At 32.3% G+C, this 19,772-nt stretch overlaps 3 protein-coding genes across 3 annotated transcripts; 1 reads left to right on the top strand and 2 right to left on the bottom strand.

Annotated features, from left to right (window-relative positions):
* Positions 1-5,727: 5,727 nt before the first annotated feature.
* On the bottom strand, positions 5,728-7,266 carry LOC125855424 (sugar carrier protein C-like). The gene has a single exon (XM_049535147.1). It carries the CDS (start codon positions 7,264-7,266, stop codon positions 5,728-5,730), a length of 1,539 nt encoding a protein of 512 aa, XP_049391104.1.
* Positions 7,267-11,481: 4,215 nt separating this feature from the next.
* Positions 11,482-15,036, top strand: LOC125855451 (polyadenylate-binding protein 3). The gene is made up of 7 exons (XM_049535171.1): positions 11,482-11,755; positions 12,636-13,408; positions 13,504-13,581; positions 13,675-13,764; positions 13,939-14,223; positions 14,456-14,662; positions 14,773-15,036. Exons 1-7 carry the CDS (start codon positions 11,482-11,484, stop codon positions 14,989-14,991), a joined length of 1,926 nt encoding a protein of 641 aa, XP_049391128.1. The 3' UTR covers positions 14,992-15,036.
* A 2,293-nt stretch (positions 15,037-17,329) lies between these two features.
* On the bottom strand, positions 17,330-19,375 carry LOC125855487 (uncharacterized). The gene is made up of 4 exons (XM_049535208.1): positions 19,266-19,375; positions 18,906-19,197; positions 18,639-18,806; positions 17,330-18,062 (listed from the first exon to the last, which is right to left on the bottom strand). Exons 1-4 carry the CDS (start codon positions 19,314-19,316, stop codon positions 17,479-17,481), a joined length of 1,095 nt encoding a protein of 364 aa, XP_049391165.1. The 5' UTR covers positions 19,317-19,375; the 3' UTR covers positions 17,330-17,478.
* Between the last annotated feature and the right edge of the window lie 397 nt (positions 19,376-19,772).

The following is a 19,772-nucleotide window of genomic DNA, read 5'->3' as shown; positions in this document are numbered from 1 at the left end:
ATCTTTGTGCGCTAACTTATATTAAAGATAACGTCAACGGTTTATTTGATATCGATTCTAATATGACATAATTTGCCAAGCTCTATTTATTTTTCATCATTTTCAGGTACCCGAGCCTTTGCCAAGGTTTTATGGACTGTTATGTCATGGTGCTTTTCTTAAGGACCTGCCTCATTATTATAACCATCTTAATCATTTGCTCCTCTTTTTTTTTTTTCTCAAGAAATTTCATCTTTTGAATCGATTTATCTATCGCGCTTTCGACGTGCCATAAATTATGTCCTTCAAAGACTTTTCATTGGAGCATTATAACTGGATTATAACATATGGCCAGTGAATATGTCTGACAATTGACTTAAATTATATTTTCAACGAGGATCATATCAATGATATGTCATGTATAACTTATTTTTCAGTTGCTTATCATCTCCCTGTAATGTTAAAGAATATAACATTCACCCAACTTTATTTGGGAACTCATCTTTATGCATTATATAGTGATGGAGCAATTGAATAATATATTGCACATTTAAATTTTATAGATGAGAATGATTTGGTTCCTAACCTTGAACCAATTGTGATAGGGAAGCCTTGTTGGCTTGATACGTACAAGTGTTGCTACATTTTAAATAACACATCTAATATCAAATTTCTTTTGAGAGTTTAGTTCTCATAACCAATGATTTAGCTATAATTGGAGGCATATAATTTCTAATTAAACCATTTGGTATAAACCAGCATCATCAATATAATTTTATAATTTAAAATGTGCTCTTGATTTAATAATTCGAGCAAACAACCTTTGCAACAATCAAATTGCAGGTTGATTACAAAGCACATGTGACCATAGTATAGATGCATCTATTAAAATCATATAATAGTAAATAGTTCACATGGCAGGTGAACGGGCCCATATTCACCTTTTTATACATTTCTAAAGTTCAGGTGATACAATCTCAATCTTAGCTAGTACAACGATAATTTATCATGAGAACAAACAACACAAGAGAATTCTTAAAGAATTTATTATTACTTCAATATATAACCACATGAATTCTCATTTATTTTTGTACGATATATATTTGAACTGGGACGATCGTCAACCGGTCATGCCAACTGATATTTTTTTCAATAAACTTCTACTTTATTTTGGATGTGATTCCATCATCATGCTCATCCTAGTTACCACAAACAATAAGTAAAATAGGTAATCTTTATAATCCACTTTGATTGTAGTAATATGAAGATATTAAATCTTTCTATATTTTATAGTCTCAATATTATTATTTTTCTTTGACTATTTCTTTGAAACTTAAAAAATTTCTTTCGAGACTTACTACAAATCCAATATCATGAGCAATTTTATTTCTTTGAGTAGTGGCACATTAGCTCACCAAAGCTCACAATTAATATTGGATACTACCACATACTTCATAACATTGTTTGTGTGGTAAACATCTATTTTAAGGAGAAATTTATATAATTATTGTCATGGTCAAAATCATTACAAGCAGAACTTGTTTCTTGATTTACTTTTGTCATTAGTATCTCCTCCCCTTTTATTTAATATCTGACAAAAAAATTTTGGCATACAGAGATACATAACCAATGACAATTTTTTTTTGTGGCAAAAAAATTATTTCCTTCTTTTGCCCTTTCGTTAGTTCATAATAAAACATACCATAATATTTGTGATGTACGAAAAGTACTTGACCAATGATCTTTTATACCAAAATAATTTTTTTTTATTTCTCTCTAACCTCCCTTAGGGGTGAGTTGTGGTATTTTAAATCATACATGAGTATGTCCTTATTTATAGTTTTCATCATTTCTTGATACATTCACTTTCAAGAATGGTAGACTTTTTATGATACTTATCACAAGTCACATTCTCTTCAAGGAATTGACTATAATCATATACACATGCTTCATAATTATTATTAATACTTTCATTAGAAGTTCATTGTCATGCTTTGAAATTTATCATATTCATAAAACATATCTCGACATCACTTTTGAAAGTCAAGTGTATCACCACTTTTTTTCCATCCTTTTCTTTGATGGAGGATTTATAAACTTATCAAATTATTAGGTCTCACAATAAACATGTGTCTAATGACCTTTCATACCATTTTGATGACAATAATTAGGTTAACCTTTTAAAAGGTCATTTTGAGAACTCATAATGTTCTATCTTTTATAATTATCACAATGATGACTATTATAATTTTATCATAAAATTATCTTGTCATCTTTCAGACTTTTAATATATTGCTATCACATTTTCTTCAAAGAATGAAGCATATTTAATGGGACAAGCTTCACATTTTTTTTCAAGAGCATATCGATTTGCCCAGTCATCATTATATCAATAATATATTGCACTGGGACTTTAACCCAATGTCTTATCCATATAAAGGCGTGTTAGGCCAAAATATGAAGAGACTTGAACCCAAAATCTTATCATCATGGTGCATCGACTTTTCAATCGATGTCTTACCTTTTTGGTGCGATAAAATTTGAATCCACCGTCTTACTTCAATATATGATATTATATGTAGTCCAAAATAAAATTCATCCTTAAGCCTTTACATATTGTCACTTTGCTACTAATAACACAAATAAATTTAGTCATAATAACACTTCAAAAGATCATATATAAATTATTACCTTTTAGAGTTGGTCCTCTCAAGGTCCTCGCAAGTAGCTCTCAGTTTCATTTTTCAACTTGAAAGTTTTTATTAATAATTCATGACTTATTGGAACACTAACAAATTCATTCCAACATTTTATTTCACTAATTGCCAAATAAGAATATTTCTTTCTTAAATTGCTATCCAAAGATAAAAACAACTAGAGGTAAATACTATCATCACAATAAATAAAATGATTTCTCAAATTAATCAATTTATGAGGATAATTATTTGGTCCATCATATATATTTTATCTTATTTTATGATTCAAGATACATCCAACCTCATTTAGAATTGTAAAGATTGTTACTTAAAAATTGACATAATAATTCATAATCACAGAATTCTTCTAACTTTTCAAGATTAGAAATCATTCAAATGCATATTTCTAATGGAAAGAAAACTCAATATGCTAATCTGTTCTGCAGCATAGTGACAAATGAAATGAAATCTTTTTGAGGTGTTGAATTATTTTTGGATCAGTGAAAATGATGCCTTCATGCTAGAAATGAAATTTTAAACATGTGTAGATGACTATTTTATAATGACAATACATATATATTTGTTTATTTGCACATAATATGTCAATAATCTCACTTTATGTTTTTGTAGATTAATTAAAGTGGAGACCCAAAGCTCAAATGATAAGATAATTTTATTATTATTATTATTATTATTATTATTATTATTATTATTATTAGTATTATTATTATTTTTGTTTAGTTGAGCCAAAATAAAGCATAAAGAGGAAATATACTTTTAAAGAGAGTGAAAGAATATCACAAATGTGAAAGTGAATATGTCATAACTATTGTTAACTAAAAAGCTTATTTAAGTTAATTATATATATTAAAATTCAGTGAAATCAAAGTTCATACCATACAAAGATTAATTTACACTAAGATATAACAACTACACCGACAGTAATGCAAACATAAACATCTTTTGTGTAGTACTAATAAGTTCCAAACAACTTTTTAAGAACTCTTGTTATCAAATAAATGTTAAGATTAAAAAAAGAGATACGGAAAGGTGGTGATATTGTGACATAAAATTTGCTCATAATTAAATGATTGGTAAAATACATACCCGATACTTACCATATTGAAAGATCTCTCTAATTTTGCTATTCATCTCATGTATATTTTCGAGATAGGTCAGAGACTCGTGCTGATAACGTGTTATAAAATAAAAATAATAAATTAAAATTAAGAAGAGTAGCGATAGAGAGAGACAAAGTAATAGTAGTAATAACTTTCCTTTATTATTGAATGTTATTACTTCTTGTTCTTGTTATTTCATATTACAAGAGGGGATATATATATTAAGTTATAAAACTTGGGCACAAAGTAACTTGGCCACAAAGTTACTTTACTTGGCGACAAAGTTTACTTGCACACAAAGTATATTATGTGGACATCCATTTTACAACAATTTTCTATTTATGCTCATTTTTTCTTTCAATTTCTTTTTTGTTCTTTCGATAAGTTTATCTTCTTTTTCTACTTTTATCACATAAATGGGTTAGATGACTTTTAAGTTATGAAAAAAGAAGTAATTTTCTAAAGAATTATACCTAAGTGAGGAACTATACCAGGAATTGACTCTTTTTCTTGATATCGAGTTTAAAGGATGAGAAGAAAAGATGACTATATTTTTTCTTATTGTTAACGAATTTACTTATATTACTTTACTAACATTAGATATACAACTTACTAAATTTAACAAAAAGTATAATAAAATGTTAGTATTTCAACAAATTTAGTGAAGATACATGTTGACATGATATCATATGGTATATGATTAGTGGCGGACCCAAGATCTTCGTTCAGGGGGTTCGAAAAAATAAAAATATAAACGTGTAAATAAGGTAACAAAACAAAATTTCAAGAAAGTAGTAGTATAAAGTTTTAGTAGCGGACCCTTGAATTTTTTTGGATTTAAAACCACACTTTTAGCATGTTTTTTTTTAAAAAAAAAACGTGAAAAACGGAACTGAAACTAAAATAATAAAAAAAAAAATTGAAACTAAGAAAGAAAAAAAATGCTAACAAAGGGATTCAAACCCTTAACGTGAAGATTAATTTCAAGGGACTCTACCGCTAGGATATCAGTTTCTATTTGTCATTGAGGGGGTTCAAAATATATATATATCAACATAAATACACAAAATTTACCTTATATATACAATATAATTTTTTGCTGAGGAGGTTCGGGTGAACCCCTGAAACCCATGTGGGTCCGCGCCTGTATACTATATATCATTGAGACATATAAAAAAGTACCTCAAAGTTCCCTCGAAGAAATCATTCCACTTTGAGGTCCAATTTGTGAACTATCCTTTCCAAATTTGCTATTGTTCCACGTCAATTTTCATTTTACACCTAATGACTGGGTCAAACTCCTTCAATAGCTAAAGGATTCTATATTCGTTATTCAACAAAGCCACACAACAAGTATCATTTAAGAACGTTGCTCTTCTGTTCGAGAATCACCTTTTGATAATGTCTCTCAAATATTTCCAAAAACAGCACCACGTTGAAAAATATTAAATGGTTATCTTGTTGTTGTGTATGTTACTGATTTTGTCTCGATTAGTGTTTATACTTTTAGAGTTCATAATTCAGGCTTCTTGCTCCAGTAAAAGAATTGTTGCTTGAAATGAGGCTAAGTCCTTGAAAATTTATATTCAACTGTTGAAGATTAACATGTGTGTGATAACAGGTGCAATTTTCTCTCTGTTTAGACAATTTTCGTTGTCTGGAATAAAAATTAGAACAAGTGTTTAGAACAAAAATCTTCCTTTACCTATCTAACGACGTATAAAATAAACTTTTGTTCTTAGTTAATTGGGAATTAAAAACTCGAATATCTTGCACATATATAAAAAATGAAAGATCAATAGTATGTAAAATTAACAAATTCTAAGAAATTCCACAACATGAAAAAAAAAACAGAAAGAATATTGTACTATAGATTAAAAAATGACTATACTAAAACAATAAACTATGTGGTAATCCTAATCAGTAGTACTCTAGACGACTTCCTCTGCAGGTGATTGTTCATCCATGTAATTCTTCCAGTACCAATGCTCTCCCCACACTCGGGACATCTCTTCAATCGGTATATTCTTCGTTTCCGGCACGTAAAAGTAGACAAAGAGAGTCATTATAAACACAAAGGCAGCAAAGAAGATGAACAACCCAAACTTCATCCAGCACAACACCTTTAAGAAAACTTGTGCCACCGCAAACGTAAATAACATGTTCATGGAGACAGTGACGCTTTGTGCTGCAGATCGAACTTCCAATGGAGAAATCTCACTTGGAATTAACCATCCCAATGGACCCCATGAGAATGCAAAGGCAGCCACGAACACGCAGATGCACAGAACCACTAATATTGCGTAGCTCTGAGGCAAAACAGTGGCGACCACCCCTGTAGTTCCGAATTTCCACCCAATAAGACCTGCAACTAATGCTTGGAATACACACATTAGGACGCCACCCGTAAGGAGAAGCACCTTCCTTCCATACCTGTCTGTACAATACACTGAAATAAAAGTTGCACCCACATTGACAGCCCCGGTGATGACAGCGGACATGAGGGAGGCGTTGGCCTTAAAGCCTAGCGTTTGAAAAAGCACGGGAGCATAGAACATGACCACGTTAATCCCTGTTAGTTGCTGGAATGTCGGAATCAGAGTTGATAAAATCAACTGGGGTTTGTACTTTCTGACTCTGAGAAGGACTTTCCATGGGTGTTGTACTTTCTTGGATGCTTCACTCGCTTCCACAAGGTCCTTCAGTTCAGCATCAACGTTGTCAACTCCCCTGATCTTTTTCAGTAGTTGCTCTGCCTCCTCTGATTTTCCCCTTTGGATCAGGGAACTGGGAGTATCATCGAGAAACAAGGACGAAATCAAAATGACTAATGCTGGCACGGCTGCACCACCTAAGCTGACCCTCCATCCCCAACCGGCAGAGATCTTGTTAGTAAGGAAATTGACGATATTAGCTATCAAGATCCCGACGGTAATGGCCAATTGGAACAGAACATTGAATGTACCCCTGTACTTGTAGGGAGCAATCTCAGACAAATAAATAGGTACTGACTGATTAGCAAATCCGACTCCAACCCCAAGAAGGATACGACCCAAGATGAGCATGCTAATATGGACTGCAGCAGCATTGAGAACGGCACCAAACAAGAAGAAGAGACCTCCAAGGAACATGGTCACTTTTCTGCCGTGTTTCTTACTAACGAAAGAAGCAACAAAGGAGGCGATGAGAGCAGCGACATAGAGAGAAGAGGTGAAAAGGGTGAGCAACTGGCTGTCAAACTTGCAATACTGATTGGTGGAGGTGTCGAGAGCCTCTTTACGATAAACAGAAGGGAAGAAGAGTTTGAGAAAAGGATCCATAGAAGTAACTCCTCCTGAAATTCCAATGTCGTAACCAAAGATCAAACCTCCCATTGCAGCCATAATACAAGTAAGGGCCACGTAACGTGTCAACTTCCCTGGGTACTCACAACCCCCTTCATCAGCAACCATAAAGTTCCCACCAGCCATGATCAATTATCAATATCAATAGAAAGATGTATGATGTATGATGTTTAGTTAATAAATTGTGAGGGTATATATAGATGTCAAAAACTAGTTCGAAAAGAATTTGGATTACTTACCCTACAATTTCTAAATTGTGTAGGATTAGGCCGAAAATTGCAGTTTTTATATCCGTTTTACTATCAAATTTGGACAACTTATGGTTTATATATTTATATATATTTAATATAAATAAAATACATTCTAAATAGGAAAACTAGAGTCCCTTCGGGGACATCCGATAAAAAAAAATAGGAAAGCTAGAGATGTAATTACTAGTACTATTACTACTTAGCAACGGTTTTCTTTTTCCTTCTAATATTAGGTGAAGTTTGGATTGATGTTTCAATAAGTATTTGACCATAGTTTTTAAAAATATATCCCACTTCAAAAAAAAAAAAAAAACATAAAACATGATGATTTATATCTACGAGTTTTAAAACCTATATAAAAAAAAAATCATACGTTTAACATAAAATTATTACTTTTAAACTAAATGATACATTATTCAAAAATCATAACAAATTAAACCAAGCAAAATCAATTTGAAGAAAATTCACTCAATAAGAAAAACGGAGTAGAGATTTTAGTAAATTACATTCAAATTTTGTCTTCACACCGGATTTGACAGTTGATAGAGCAATTTTCGCTGGGGATTCTTCTTCCTCACAAAAATATTTGCTATTATTGCATACTCAAAAATAAATAGAGACGTTTTGAGTATTTTGATATATAATTCGCTGGAAAGATTAATATTTACGATACGCTGATTTTTTTTTTTAAAAAAAGGAAGAAAGTTTACACAATCGTACGAGTAATATAAGAGGTTAGTCCAATTATAGATTCCACAGTGACTTGTCAAATTGATCGTCTACTTTGAATTTTTACTTTACTATTCAGTGGGTAACAAAAATATTTTGTTCTATTATCCTACATTACTATAATTAACATCAAATGTAATGGCAAGCCATAGTGTTTTTTTTCTCTTTGCGAATTTTTTATGAGAGAAAGTTCTAGGGCCATGATATTGTAACAATCTGATTGTTATCAAACCGAGAAAATGACATGAATAATCCCTCAGCTATAGGAGTATGTCTAAAATGGTCCCTGAACTATATACTTAACGGATTTAGTCCTTCAACTATTCAAAAACTTGTCAATTTTGGTCTCTTAACTATACACATATCGATTTTAGTCCCTTAACTATAAACTTACTGAGTTTAGTCCTTTAAGTATTCAAAAACTTATCAAGTTTGATCTTTGTCCATTTTTTAAATACAAATAGCTTAATTATTTTTCTCCGTTATTAGTTGCATGTTGATAATACTATGTTGAGAGTTTTGTCAATAACTTTAAGCCTATCTGACTATTTCTAACGCTTATATTCCTATGATTGTTGATCGATAGTAAAGTGCATGTTTCTTTTGGTTTTCAACCTGGTATTCAGAGCCCACATTGGAGCTTCGACTAAATTAGGATCGCGCATTACAGGGATCATTCGGGGGTGACACTCCTAACAAGATTTTTTCCATACCCAGGGCTCAAATCCGAGACCTCTGGTTAAGGGTGAAGCACTCCCACCAGTGCAAGTCCATGTGATATGTCATATGTATCAATTAAACAAGGCTAACGGGTATAGTCCTATCCACGTTAGTGAATCTTTCCCCTTCTCCTATAAGGTTCAAACCAATGCCTTACTTTTTCTTATTACCAACGCAAATTATTAGTACTACTGCTTAGCAATGGATGCTTTTTATTTTTTTTAAAAAAGAGAAGTTTTAAGTGAAGATGGATTGTTTGTAATATGTGTTTGATCATAATTTTTAAAAATATATTTCACTTACCATTTTACACGTGATTAAGAAATTGTTGATAGATCGATCAATTTTATTACATTGTCCGTTGTTTATATTAATTGACCTCTTGAAAAATAAATATTTGGATCTTTAAAATTTGTTTAAACTTACAAAGGTCATATTAATAGTAAGAGTAGAATGAAAAAAAACTAATTAATTCTATCTTGATTTAATAAATGATCAAATAATATGAAACAATATTTTTAATAAAATGTCGTCTATTAACGAAAGGAATAATTGTTAGCACAAAATTTAAATTGCTACCAAAAAGTCAAAATGTCAAATGGTACTCCATTCGTCCACTTTTATTTGTCATGTTGCACTTTTCGAAAGTTAATTTAACTAATTTTCAAAGTTAAATTAGATTACATTAATTCAATATTTTAAACAAAAGGTTTAGATATTCAAAAACTATACAAAAAGTGTTATAGATTAAAAAAAAATTGTATATCAATATGATAAAAAATATATTATAATCAAAGTTTTTATAATTTAACTCTAAAAAAAAAGTATGACAATTAAAAATGGACGAATATAGTACTTATAAATTTATAATTATTAGCACAAATTTTAAAGAACTATCGAAAAGTCAAACAGTGTGCATATTATTAGCACAAAATTTAAGGAGCTACCAAAAACGGTGCATATAATCCCAATATGCTCGAAATTCTATTTCCATCCATCAGTAGCCCATGCTTTGACAAAAAAATAATAATATTTTATTATACTTCCCAATCATACTTGTTCATTATTAATTTTATATATTTTTAAAAAATTATAAATAGAAGAAGAATTTTACTACTCCATCCGTTTAAAAAAGAATGATCTTCTTAAAAAGAAATGATCTCTTTCCTTTTTTGGTAACATTTTAATTTCAGTTTTTCATGTGGCATGTTTAAAGCTACAAGATTGAAGGGTAATTTAGTACATATGACATAACTTTAATTTAAGATCACAAGATTTAAAAATCTTCTTTATTTTCTAAAACTACGTGTCAAGTCAAACCAGATTACTCTTTTTGAAACGGAGGGAGTACTATCATTCTTTAAATATAATAAATATAATGTCTTTTAAAATATTATAGAAAATAATTATAAGTAATAATAAGGATAAATTATGAACTAAATGTGAGATTATCTTTGCTTTTATAAAATGAATAAATTTTGTTAAGCATCTCAAAATAGCATAATGAATAACTATTATGAAACGGAAAGAGTATTTTTTTGCTTCTGTTAGTTTTCCTTCGAATTGTTTTGAGTCGAGGGAAAAATAGATCTGTGTGCATATTTTTTTCTTTCGAATTGTTTTCTCTTAATTTCTTTGACATTTTTTTTTATTAAAAAAATTGTTTAAGAAAGTACATCTTTCACTTCTTTTCTTTTGCAACTCTTGGACGATATTTCAATATCACGAAATAAAAGATAATTTTAATACCTTCTACATATTTTTATTATAAAATCATAAGATTTAAATACAAAAAAAAAAGTTTGCTCGTCCTTTACAAAAAAAGGATCTATTTAACAAAAATCACAATTCGTTAAGTAATTACTCCAATAAATATAATTTATAATTTATCAAGCTATTTCTATTGAATATAACTATTTCTTGAAAATCAAATATTACTCAAACGATAGAGTATAATATAGCTAGAAAACTATTAATTTTGTAGGAAATAAATCAAAGAAATAGAATTCCTTACTAGTTTAGGATTTATTATAAATGGTAATTTAATTATAGGAATTCTTAATAATTTAGAATTGGTTATTTATGGTATTTTGTTAATTGTGTTGAATTAGGATTTATTAATTAGAGAAATTCCTAATTTTAGTTTAATTTGGTTTTTTAATATTATAAATAGGGTGACTTATTACATATTTTTAGTATAGAGAGATACAAGAGTTATTTTAGTTATTACATAAAGCCTCCTACCTCTTCTTTGTAAACCATTGTAACTTTATTAATGTTTGATCTTGCAGTTGTGCATTGTAACTTTATTGTTTGATCTTGCAGTTGTGCATATATTATTAATCAGGTAATTTTATTTCCTTCAATTTTTATATTGATTTTTTTATTTTTAGTATGCGCACGTGCGGCCCCACCTCAAACGCTGCCTTTAAGTGCCGGTTCATTATTGGGGCCCACAATTTCTTTCATATATAATCCTTGCTCCCAATATTTTTCACTCATCGTTTGCGCTTAGCGGCGATCTTCTCTTCTCTTTTTTTTTTTTTTTTTTTATTTCACTCAATTCTCAATTCAATTTTTCTATATTTATTTTAGGCACATTCATCTGCTTGTTCGATCGGAGATAATAATCAGTATTTATATGGCGGCGGTTCCTCAATTACCGGCTACAGTACAAATTCAGGCGGCTGTTGGAGTAACGCCACCGCCGTCTCCGCATGTAGTGGGAGGAATGGGTGGTGTTGGTGTTGGTCAATATTCGCTGTACGTCGGGGATCTGGATACGACGGTAGATGAAGGACAATTGTATGAAGTTTTTAATCAGGTTGCACCAGTGTTGTCTGTTAGGGTTTGCAGAGATCAACGGCGAGCGTCCCTTGGTTACGCTTACGTGAACTTCACTTCTACCCAAGATGGTATAACAACTTTTCTCTTTCTCTATTTTATTTATACACACTGAATTATTTATTTGCATGTGCCGTTATTTTCATTATTCGGACGTTTTGGCTGGTCGTTTGGTAGGATGTATTAGAACAAATAATATATGTATTAGTCATGATATTATTTTATCCTTTGTACTTGATATGATATGATCTTCAGCCTATGTATAACTAGTATTAATACATGTAACAACCATGCTAGGGTTTATTTATATTTGGTATGGTGTGTAAGAATAGTGCTGAATATTATGGTGTATTAGTAAGATTGATATTAGTTTTTCTTGTATTATTTCTTATGCAGTGTTGATTTGGTGTATAAAAATAATATGTATTAAATAATTTCTAAAAAGAATATTTGTTTATACAGTTGAAAAGATTTTGATAGACAAATATGTATTTATTCATGTTAATGCATGTTTTAATACTCTTTGCATTATTAATACCATGAATTTTCATGTATTAGTTATACATAGGCTAAAAAAGTGTACCAAATTAAGTAATACACAAAGTTAAGGTATGTATTATTTTTTTCTAAAGCTAAATAAAGTGTATTAGTAATGCTTGCATTAATTATGCATAAGTTATTTTTTATGCATTGTTTGGTTTAGTGTATTAAAAAATTTTAGTATATAAATTATAAGACTATAGGGAATATGTGTTTGGCTACCTTTCAAACGGAAATTGAATTTTAGTTTATCCAACACTGTTTAAGATTACTTAGAGTTCACAAAAAAATGTACATGTCTTTTAATAGCAATCCAATTTGGGATGTGTAAAGGTTAATAATACTTTATAGTACTACTTAATACTTTGTGGGTGTTGATGAGTTTTTGTTTTTGTAATTTGTTTGTTGCAGCTACTACTGCAAGGGAGTTGTTGAATTTTACTCAAGTGAATGGAAAACCTATGAGGATAATGTTTTCTCATAGAGATCCTAGTTTGAGGAAGAGTGGGTATGCTAACGTGTTCATTAAGAACCTGGACTCGTCGATAGATAACAAGGCTTTGCAGGACACTTTTGGTGCCTTTGGAACAGTTCTTTCCTGCAAGGTAGCTGTTGATAGTAGTGGTCAATCAAAAGGCTATGGTTTTGTACAGTTTGATCAGGATGAAGCTGCACAGAAAGCAATCAATCGACTAAATGGTATGTTAATAAATGATAAGCAAGTGTATGTTGGCTACTTCATTCGTGGTCAAGAAAGGAGAGGAAATGTTTGTGATAAATTCACAAATGTTTATGTGAAAAACTTACCAGAATCCACTAGTGATGAAGATCTGAAGAAACTTTTTGAGAAGTACGGCACAATCACCAGTGCTCTAGTTATGACAGACTCTAGTGGGAAATCCAGGGGTTTTGGGTTCGTGAATTTTGAGACATGGAATGCTGCAGCCTCTGCAGTTGAAGAACTGAATGGTCATTCTTTGAATGACAAGGTTCTGTATGTTGGCAAGGCACAGAAGAAATCAGAGCGGGAAGCAGATCTTAGAGCCAAATTTGAACAAGAACGAGCTAGTCGATTTGAGAAATTAAAAGGTGCTAACTTGTATTTGAAAAATCTGGATGACAGTGTGAATGATGAAAATCTGAAAGAATTATTCGTAGAGTACGGAACCATAACATCCTGCAAGGTATATATGTGCCTGATTTGTTGATTTTATTAAGTACATATCATCTGTGGAAAAGTTTGTTTTAGTGTTTCATATCAATTTGAAATTATTATTAGGTGATGCGTGATGCAAAAGGGAGTAGCAAGGGTTCTGGATTTGTTGCCTTCTCCACCCCAGAGGAAGCTACACGAGCGGTAAGTTGTTCAAATTATCTAATCTACCTTGTGTTACTTGCTTTTAAAGAGACAAATATATGTATGCATAAATTGTTTTTATTATTGTTTCAGTTGAATGAGATGAACGGCAAGTTGATAGGAAGAAAACCTTTATTTGTCGCTGTTGCCCAGCGCAAGGATGAAAGAAGAGTGTGGCTACAGGTATCGTATACTAGATTTTTTCTCCTAAGATTCAAGTTATAGTTGCTTCAATGTATTTGATTCTAGTTAGAGTTCACTCGAGAATCTGCTCTAAGCACACACATCTTTCTTAAATTCACAAATAATACATTGTATTATGGATGTTCATTGCATAATTTGATGTTTATTTGTTAGCAGACACATTTTGCTCGGATGCGACCAACTGGGCTAATGACTCCTCCTCCTGGAGGTATGCCTGGGTATCACACTGGGGCACCTCGACTTGCACCTCCGCAGGTCTACTTTAGTCAAGGTGTAGCAACTCAAGCTGCTGGATTTGGCTTCCAGCAACAATTCATGCCCGGACTTCGTCCAGGTGTTGGTCCGAATTTCTTCTTGCCCTATCAGTTTCAGCATCATCAAGGACAACACGGACGTATTGGTGGAAGGAGAGGAGGATATCCTCAACAGCAGCATCAGGTGCATATTCTTTCATTTTATTAAGTTCATACATCATTTTAATATAGGACGTATTCACAGTCTTCTTGTAAAAAGTATTATAATTTTCCAAAACTGTGTGTGATAGGTCATAAGATTAAAAGATAATAACTAAATTCTACAATCTTCAGTCAAAATACACGTTTCAGTTTCAATTATTGATTCAATCCCTTTGTATAAAGTTGAGTTGTTAAAGCTTTATTAATCTATGCAGTGGAACTCTGGTCGATTCAATCCGAATGGACGAAATGGCATGCATCCTAGCATCCCTCAAGGTATGATGGGATCAATTATGCGAGCGCCATTTGATGCTTCTTCTGCTATGACAACTCCTCCCTTGGACATCCAACGCTCTAACCCAGTGCCACCGTCAACACTTGCTTCTTCTTTGGCCTTTGCTTCTCCAGAAGATCAGCACGCGGTACGCCCTTGATTTTAGTTTCACTTCTTTTCTCCCTGCTGATTTTTTACGTCAAACTTGAGCTACCTGTTCCTTGTTTCCCAATGCTTAACTATGGTAAGGTGTTGCAGATGCTTGGAGAGCAGTTATTTCCACTAGTGGAACACATTGAACGCGATCATGCTGGTAAAGTTACTGGAATGTTGCTTGAGATGGATCAGACTGAGGTGCTTCATCTCATTGAGTCCCCTGATGCTCTTAAGGAGAAAGTCTCCGAGGCTATGGATGTTCTTTGCGTGGAGCCAGCTAGTGTTGGTGATAAATTTGGATCGCTCATTCTGAATGAATGAAGCAAATATTGGCACAATGTCCCTAAATTGGCCCGTATTTTGGAAGGGGTGATGGTGGTGACTTAGGGAGTCTGGTCTTCTTATGGTATTTAATGACATTCTTTGTAGGCTTAAGATTTTAGCAAAGAGAGCTTCTTCTAGGAGTTTACTTTGCTTACGTTTTAATTTTATTTTTTGTTACTTTCTAGACTTGGTTGCAATTTATGGATTTGTTTTGTTTTGACTACATTTCTGTTTTGAGCACTCGATTTTTTGTAACATTTAGCATAGTTTAACATGTCTTATAACTCTTTAGCACCTGAATTTGTAACATCTAGCATATTTTAACATGGACTAACCCATCCATGGCTCTAGGGTGTCAAAAAAATATGAAAAACTGACCGAACTGTCCCAAATCGATTTATATAATTTTTTAAATAAAATCGTAGATTTTTATTTAAGTGTATATCGTAGCAAACAATTGAGATGGTCTTTTTAATTTATAAAAGAAAACCAAAAAATTCCCGAACATGTATGCAAATATATTAAATTTTATTTAAATATATTTTCTAACATTTTTTAAATATAAATATAACCTAGGTCTTTGCCTCTTGTGACTTCTTTAATTAATAAGGTTTTACTATAATATAAATCATCAAATAATATGGCAAAACCTATGCAAACACTCCTATTAAAAATTTAAGATCAAACAATACAGTAAGAAGATTTTACATTCTTAGCTCCATTCATCAGGCATAAAGTTTTTTCAACTTGTACATAAAAGTTCTGATATTTATAATATCCGTAGAAATCTTAAACTTTAAATTGAAATTCTTACAAAAAAAAATATTCAATGTGGTCTTCTATTGAAATAGCTTAGAAGAAAGTAACCCACCAAATGACTCCTCACACAACAATAAATTTTATTACACGGGAATAAAGCTAAGTCATGGATTCAGATTCTTCTTAATCAATAACAAAGCAGTAAAGCTGAATTGAAATCATTAGAATTAACGGAAAAAAATAAGAAGGCATGAAAAATCAAATCCACTTCCATATGACAATATCAAAATTCCTCCAAAAAAGAATTTCATCATTATTTCAATATTTAAATCTTGAAATACGTCTTTTCTTAAATTTTAAAACATTCGCCATGGATGGAGTTAAGCTTGGAAAAGGGAGGCTGAAAATGGCGAAGAAGATGAAAAAATAATTAAAAATTAACTAAATAAGCTTTTCATGCGCAATAAACGAGTGTATCACACCCTCTATGACGTGTACGCAAAGAGTGTCAAAATGACACAACGAAAGGTGTCTAAAATAAACAAACTCTAATTAAGTTGTCTAAGTTAGGGGGTCACCGATGGGTTAGACCTTTTAACATTTATGTAGTCTAATGTGTCAAGGACATGACTAGTGCCAGCAAAATGAGCTCATATTTTGGTAACCTGCCCAACCCGCCCATATTTTAATGTGTTGGGTGAGTGACTTTTTACATGGGTAAAATATGGGTTGATACCCATATTCAACCCATAAAACTATGGGTAAAATATGGATTAGCCAAATGGGTTAAACTTTTAAGTTTTATTCACTTAAAATTCATGATATCACTAAAAATAATTGTAACTTCTCTTCCTTTTTATATTCTTCTATAGAACTAATTGTTTAATTATTTTTCTCTATAATTGAAAAGGGGAAGTCTTTGGCCCTCCAAAAATATATATTTTAAATGTACATTTCTTTTGTTAATTATAATTATATTTTTTAATTTATTTAATTTTATAATGGATAATAAATAATAGTGTAAAATAAGCAAATCATGTATTAGTATTGACATTGTTAAAGTGCATTTAGCATGTTTTAGTCTTAAAATGCAACTATTCATTTACTTTGTAAAAATATTTTCCCCTTGTTATTACATAAATTTATTTTATATTGAAAAGTTAGGGTTTTTTTTTACTTTTATGATACAATAAAACTAAATGAAGCATTTTCAACATTTTTTATCTAAAAAAAATTAAATTATTTTTGTCCATGTTGAATTCTTAAGTAAATCATGAAAATATGGGTAAATATGGGTAAACTAGTATTTTACCTAACCCATTTGTTACCCAATCAATTTTTACCCATATCAAATATGGGCAAATTGAATTATTACCCATTTTATGTTGACCCATTTTCAACCCACTCATTTGCCACCACTAGACATGACAAAGGCCCTTTGATCCTAAACATCATCTGTTGGTAAGGAGTGTGTTATGTCTGGCCCTTCTTTAGCAGGTTTAATTGACATTGTGAATGTATTTTACTTTGAAGCCTTTCAGGCATTTCCTCTTCTCCTTTTCATGTCGAGAACTTGCTGTATTGGGCGGCTTCATAGTCATAGTTCAAGCTAATACATGTCTTACAGTCCACTGCATTAAGACAGTGTATAAAAAAGATACAACACTAAATCAAACGAAACCACTCCCTTGCTGTCAGCCCATAGTACACTCCTTCGAAATAAGTCTAGAGAAAATCGGGGTGGATTTCTTCGTCATCTAGTCTTTGATCCTTCAATGAGGTCTCAAAGGTATTGCCACTCCATTTGTTGACATCAGATGTGGATCCTCTCCCACTTGCAAACTGCGAGTGACAATCATCTTCATCTTCAATTATGTACTCGGTCCATTTGGAGACTTTGTTGGCTGTTTTTGGATGACTTCTCTGTTCTGACTTGCTATAACCATGATTTCCTTCACCATTTATATAATTGTCATGGTCATATCGGTTGATATCTTCATTTAATTCAGACGTGAATCCTCTCCCACTAGCAAACTGCGAGAGACAATCATCTTCATCTTCAGTTATGTACTCAGTCCATTTGGAGACTTTGTTGGCCGTCTTTGTCTGACTTCTCTGTACTGACTTTCTATAACCAAGATCTCCTTCATTTCTATAATTGTCATTGTCATATAGGTTGATGCCTTCATTCAGTTTGCAAACACTGTCTGCTGCTGGCTGAACAGACACGTCTAGTGGCGTTGTTCTATTATCTCCCCACTTGGAGATCACCGATGCCATTGTTGCCTGATGTTTGCTTGGCTCAACATCTGCAAGTCAAGGTTCCAATGTTGAGCTCCTCGCTCTACCTCTCTTTTTTCAATAGTATATAGAAATGGTAGGCATTAGGAGTGAATGAACTACTCGGGGAGAAAGGGGCTACCTCTTTACGGGTTTTTAACACAAAACAGGCTTACTGAAATCCCAAAATGCAGTTTCCCAACGGGAAAATTGGATAAAAACAGTGAAGGTCTTTGTAAGACGCAACTATGATCATCTACTTTCTCAAAATATCAACTCAACAAATTGCTTTTACACCTGCCAATTGCTATATGCACTCGAAGCTCTTCATACCTTACTCGGTATGTTCTGTAATCATCAGACAGGTACTGGAAAACTACTCGGTAAATATCCAACTCATCTGATTCCAAAATCACTCATCCCTCCTACCTCGTATTCATGGTTAGGCACTAAAATAGGGGGATCAAGGACAGGTTCTACAAGTTGGAATTGAACTAATTGCTTTTGGCTCGAATTATGCATAAATATATATAATCACACTCATTTCGCAAATCCACCTAATTCTAGATTCTGAATTTCTCTATATAAGAGGCCATCGAGGTTACCTGTGTTTTGTGCATTCCGGTAACCTTGAGATATGCTTTGTTTTCTGGCATTCCGCTTTGAGAACACTGGTTTGAAATTACCTGCGACAGCAGAGTAGTTGTTCAGCCTAGGCCTTCTGAATAACTCTTTGGGTAACTCCGTCACAATCTTCGGCTCCATAACATCTCCTGCATTTCCAGATCGAACAATTCAAAACCTAAAATATCAATCCAAATAAAACTTCATCAGACTCTTAAATCATCAGAACTATAAGAAATTTAAGTTACCTGAAATTTCATCATTTTCAATTGCATCTTCTTCTGGATCGAGATACTCTGTCCAATCCTTTCTCTTCAAACTTCCATGACTTTGATTCTGCTCTTCAATATCTAGGGTTTCAATTTCTTCTCTGTCTATCACAGGCAATTGATCCGTAAATTGGCGAGACATATTGAAACTCTGAACAAATAGGCGAATTTCCTTAGCCTTATACCCCTGGGCGAACATTTTCCGAACAGACTGTTTCTGATTACAAACCACGCAGGTCCATTTGTTGCTACTCTTCTTCTGCTGCTTTACCTGAAAAACCTCGATTTCTCGTTACTGCATCATTATCTATGTACACACAGAGAAAGATAGATAGATACCTGCATGGTGGAGCATTCACAACACTGAACGGCGATGAATACCGTCGGCATCCTTCCGTCGCCGGAGATTGTTTTCCGTCAAAAGAGTGATATAATACCGAACTGGCGGGGAAATGAGACCTCAAAATTTGGGTTTATAACTTGGCCCGCCCAAAATATGGGCTCAAATGTATATTTGATTATTACTCCCTCCGTCCCATTTTATGTGGCAACATTTCCTTTTTGGTCAGTCCCAAAAAGAATGTCACATTTCCTTATATGGAAAGTATTTAAAGGTACAATTCCTTTTTTATCCTTGTTAGTCCCACTTAATCTTAAAATAATACTCCAATACATTTATGAGGAGAGAGAAATTGAGTCTACTTTTTAAAAGGGCAATTTGGTAAACATTTCAAAGTCTTCATTTATTTCTTAAACTCCGTGCCCGGTCAAATGTTGCCACATAAAATGGGACGGAGGGAGTATTTGAAAACTCGAGATATATTCTCTCCGTTTCATTTTTTTTTT

The sequence above is a fragment of the Solanum stenotomum genome, chromosome 2 (assembly GCF_019186545.1).
Source record: "Solanum stenotomum isolate F172 chromosome 2, ASM1918654v1, whole genome shotgun sequence".
In the NCBI taxonomy this organism is placed as follows: domain Eukaryota; kingdom Viridiplantae; phylum Streptophyta; class Magnoliopsida; order Solanales; family Solanaceae; genus Solanum; species Solanum stenotomum.
The sequence above is the reverse complement of the archived record's forward strand: the minus strand, read 5'-3'. Positions and strand labels throughout refer to the sequence as shown.

What these genes read in the sequence shown, in the direction of transcription:
- LOC125855424 (XM_049535147.1), bottom strand. Translation starts at nt 7,266, where the DNA reads ATGGCTGGTGGGAACTTTATGGTTGCTGATGAAGGGGGTTGTGAGTAC.
- LOC125855451 (XM_049535171.1), top strand. Translation starts at nt 11,482, where the DNA reads ATGGCGGCGGTTCCTCAATTACCGGCTACAGTACAAATTCAGGCGGCT. An exon ending in CTTCACTTCTACCCAAGATG is followed by an intron (nt 11,756 to 12,635) that starts GTATAACAACTT and finishes TGTTTGTTGCAG; the next exon opens with CTACTACTGCAAGGGAGTTG. An exon ending in CAGAGGAAGCTACACGAGCG is followed by an intron (nt 13,582 to 13,674) that starts GTAAGTTGTTCA and finishes TTATTGTTTCAG; the next exon opens with TTGAATGAGATGAACGGCAA.
- LOC125855487 (XM_049535208.1), bottom strand. Translation starts at nt 19,316, where the DNA reads ATGCCGACGGTATTCATCGCCGTTCAGTGTTGTGAATGCTCCACCATG. An exon ending in TGAAAATGATGAAATTTCAG is followed by an intron (nt 18,807 to 18,905) that starts GTAACTTAAATT and finishes CTGGAAATGCAG; the next exon opens with GAGATGTTATGGAGCCGAAG. An exon ending in CCGGAATGCACAAAACACAG is followed by an intron (nt 18,063 to 18,638) that starts GTAACCTCGATG and finishes CTTGACTTGCAG; the next exon opens with ATGTTGAGCCAAGCAAACAT.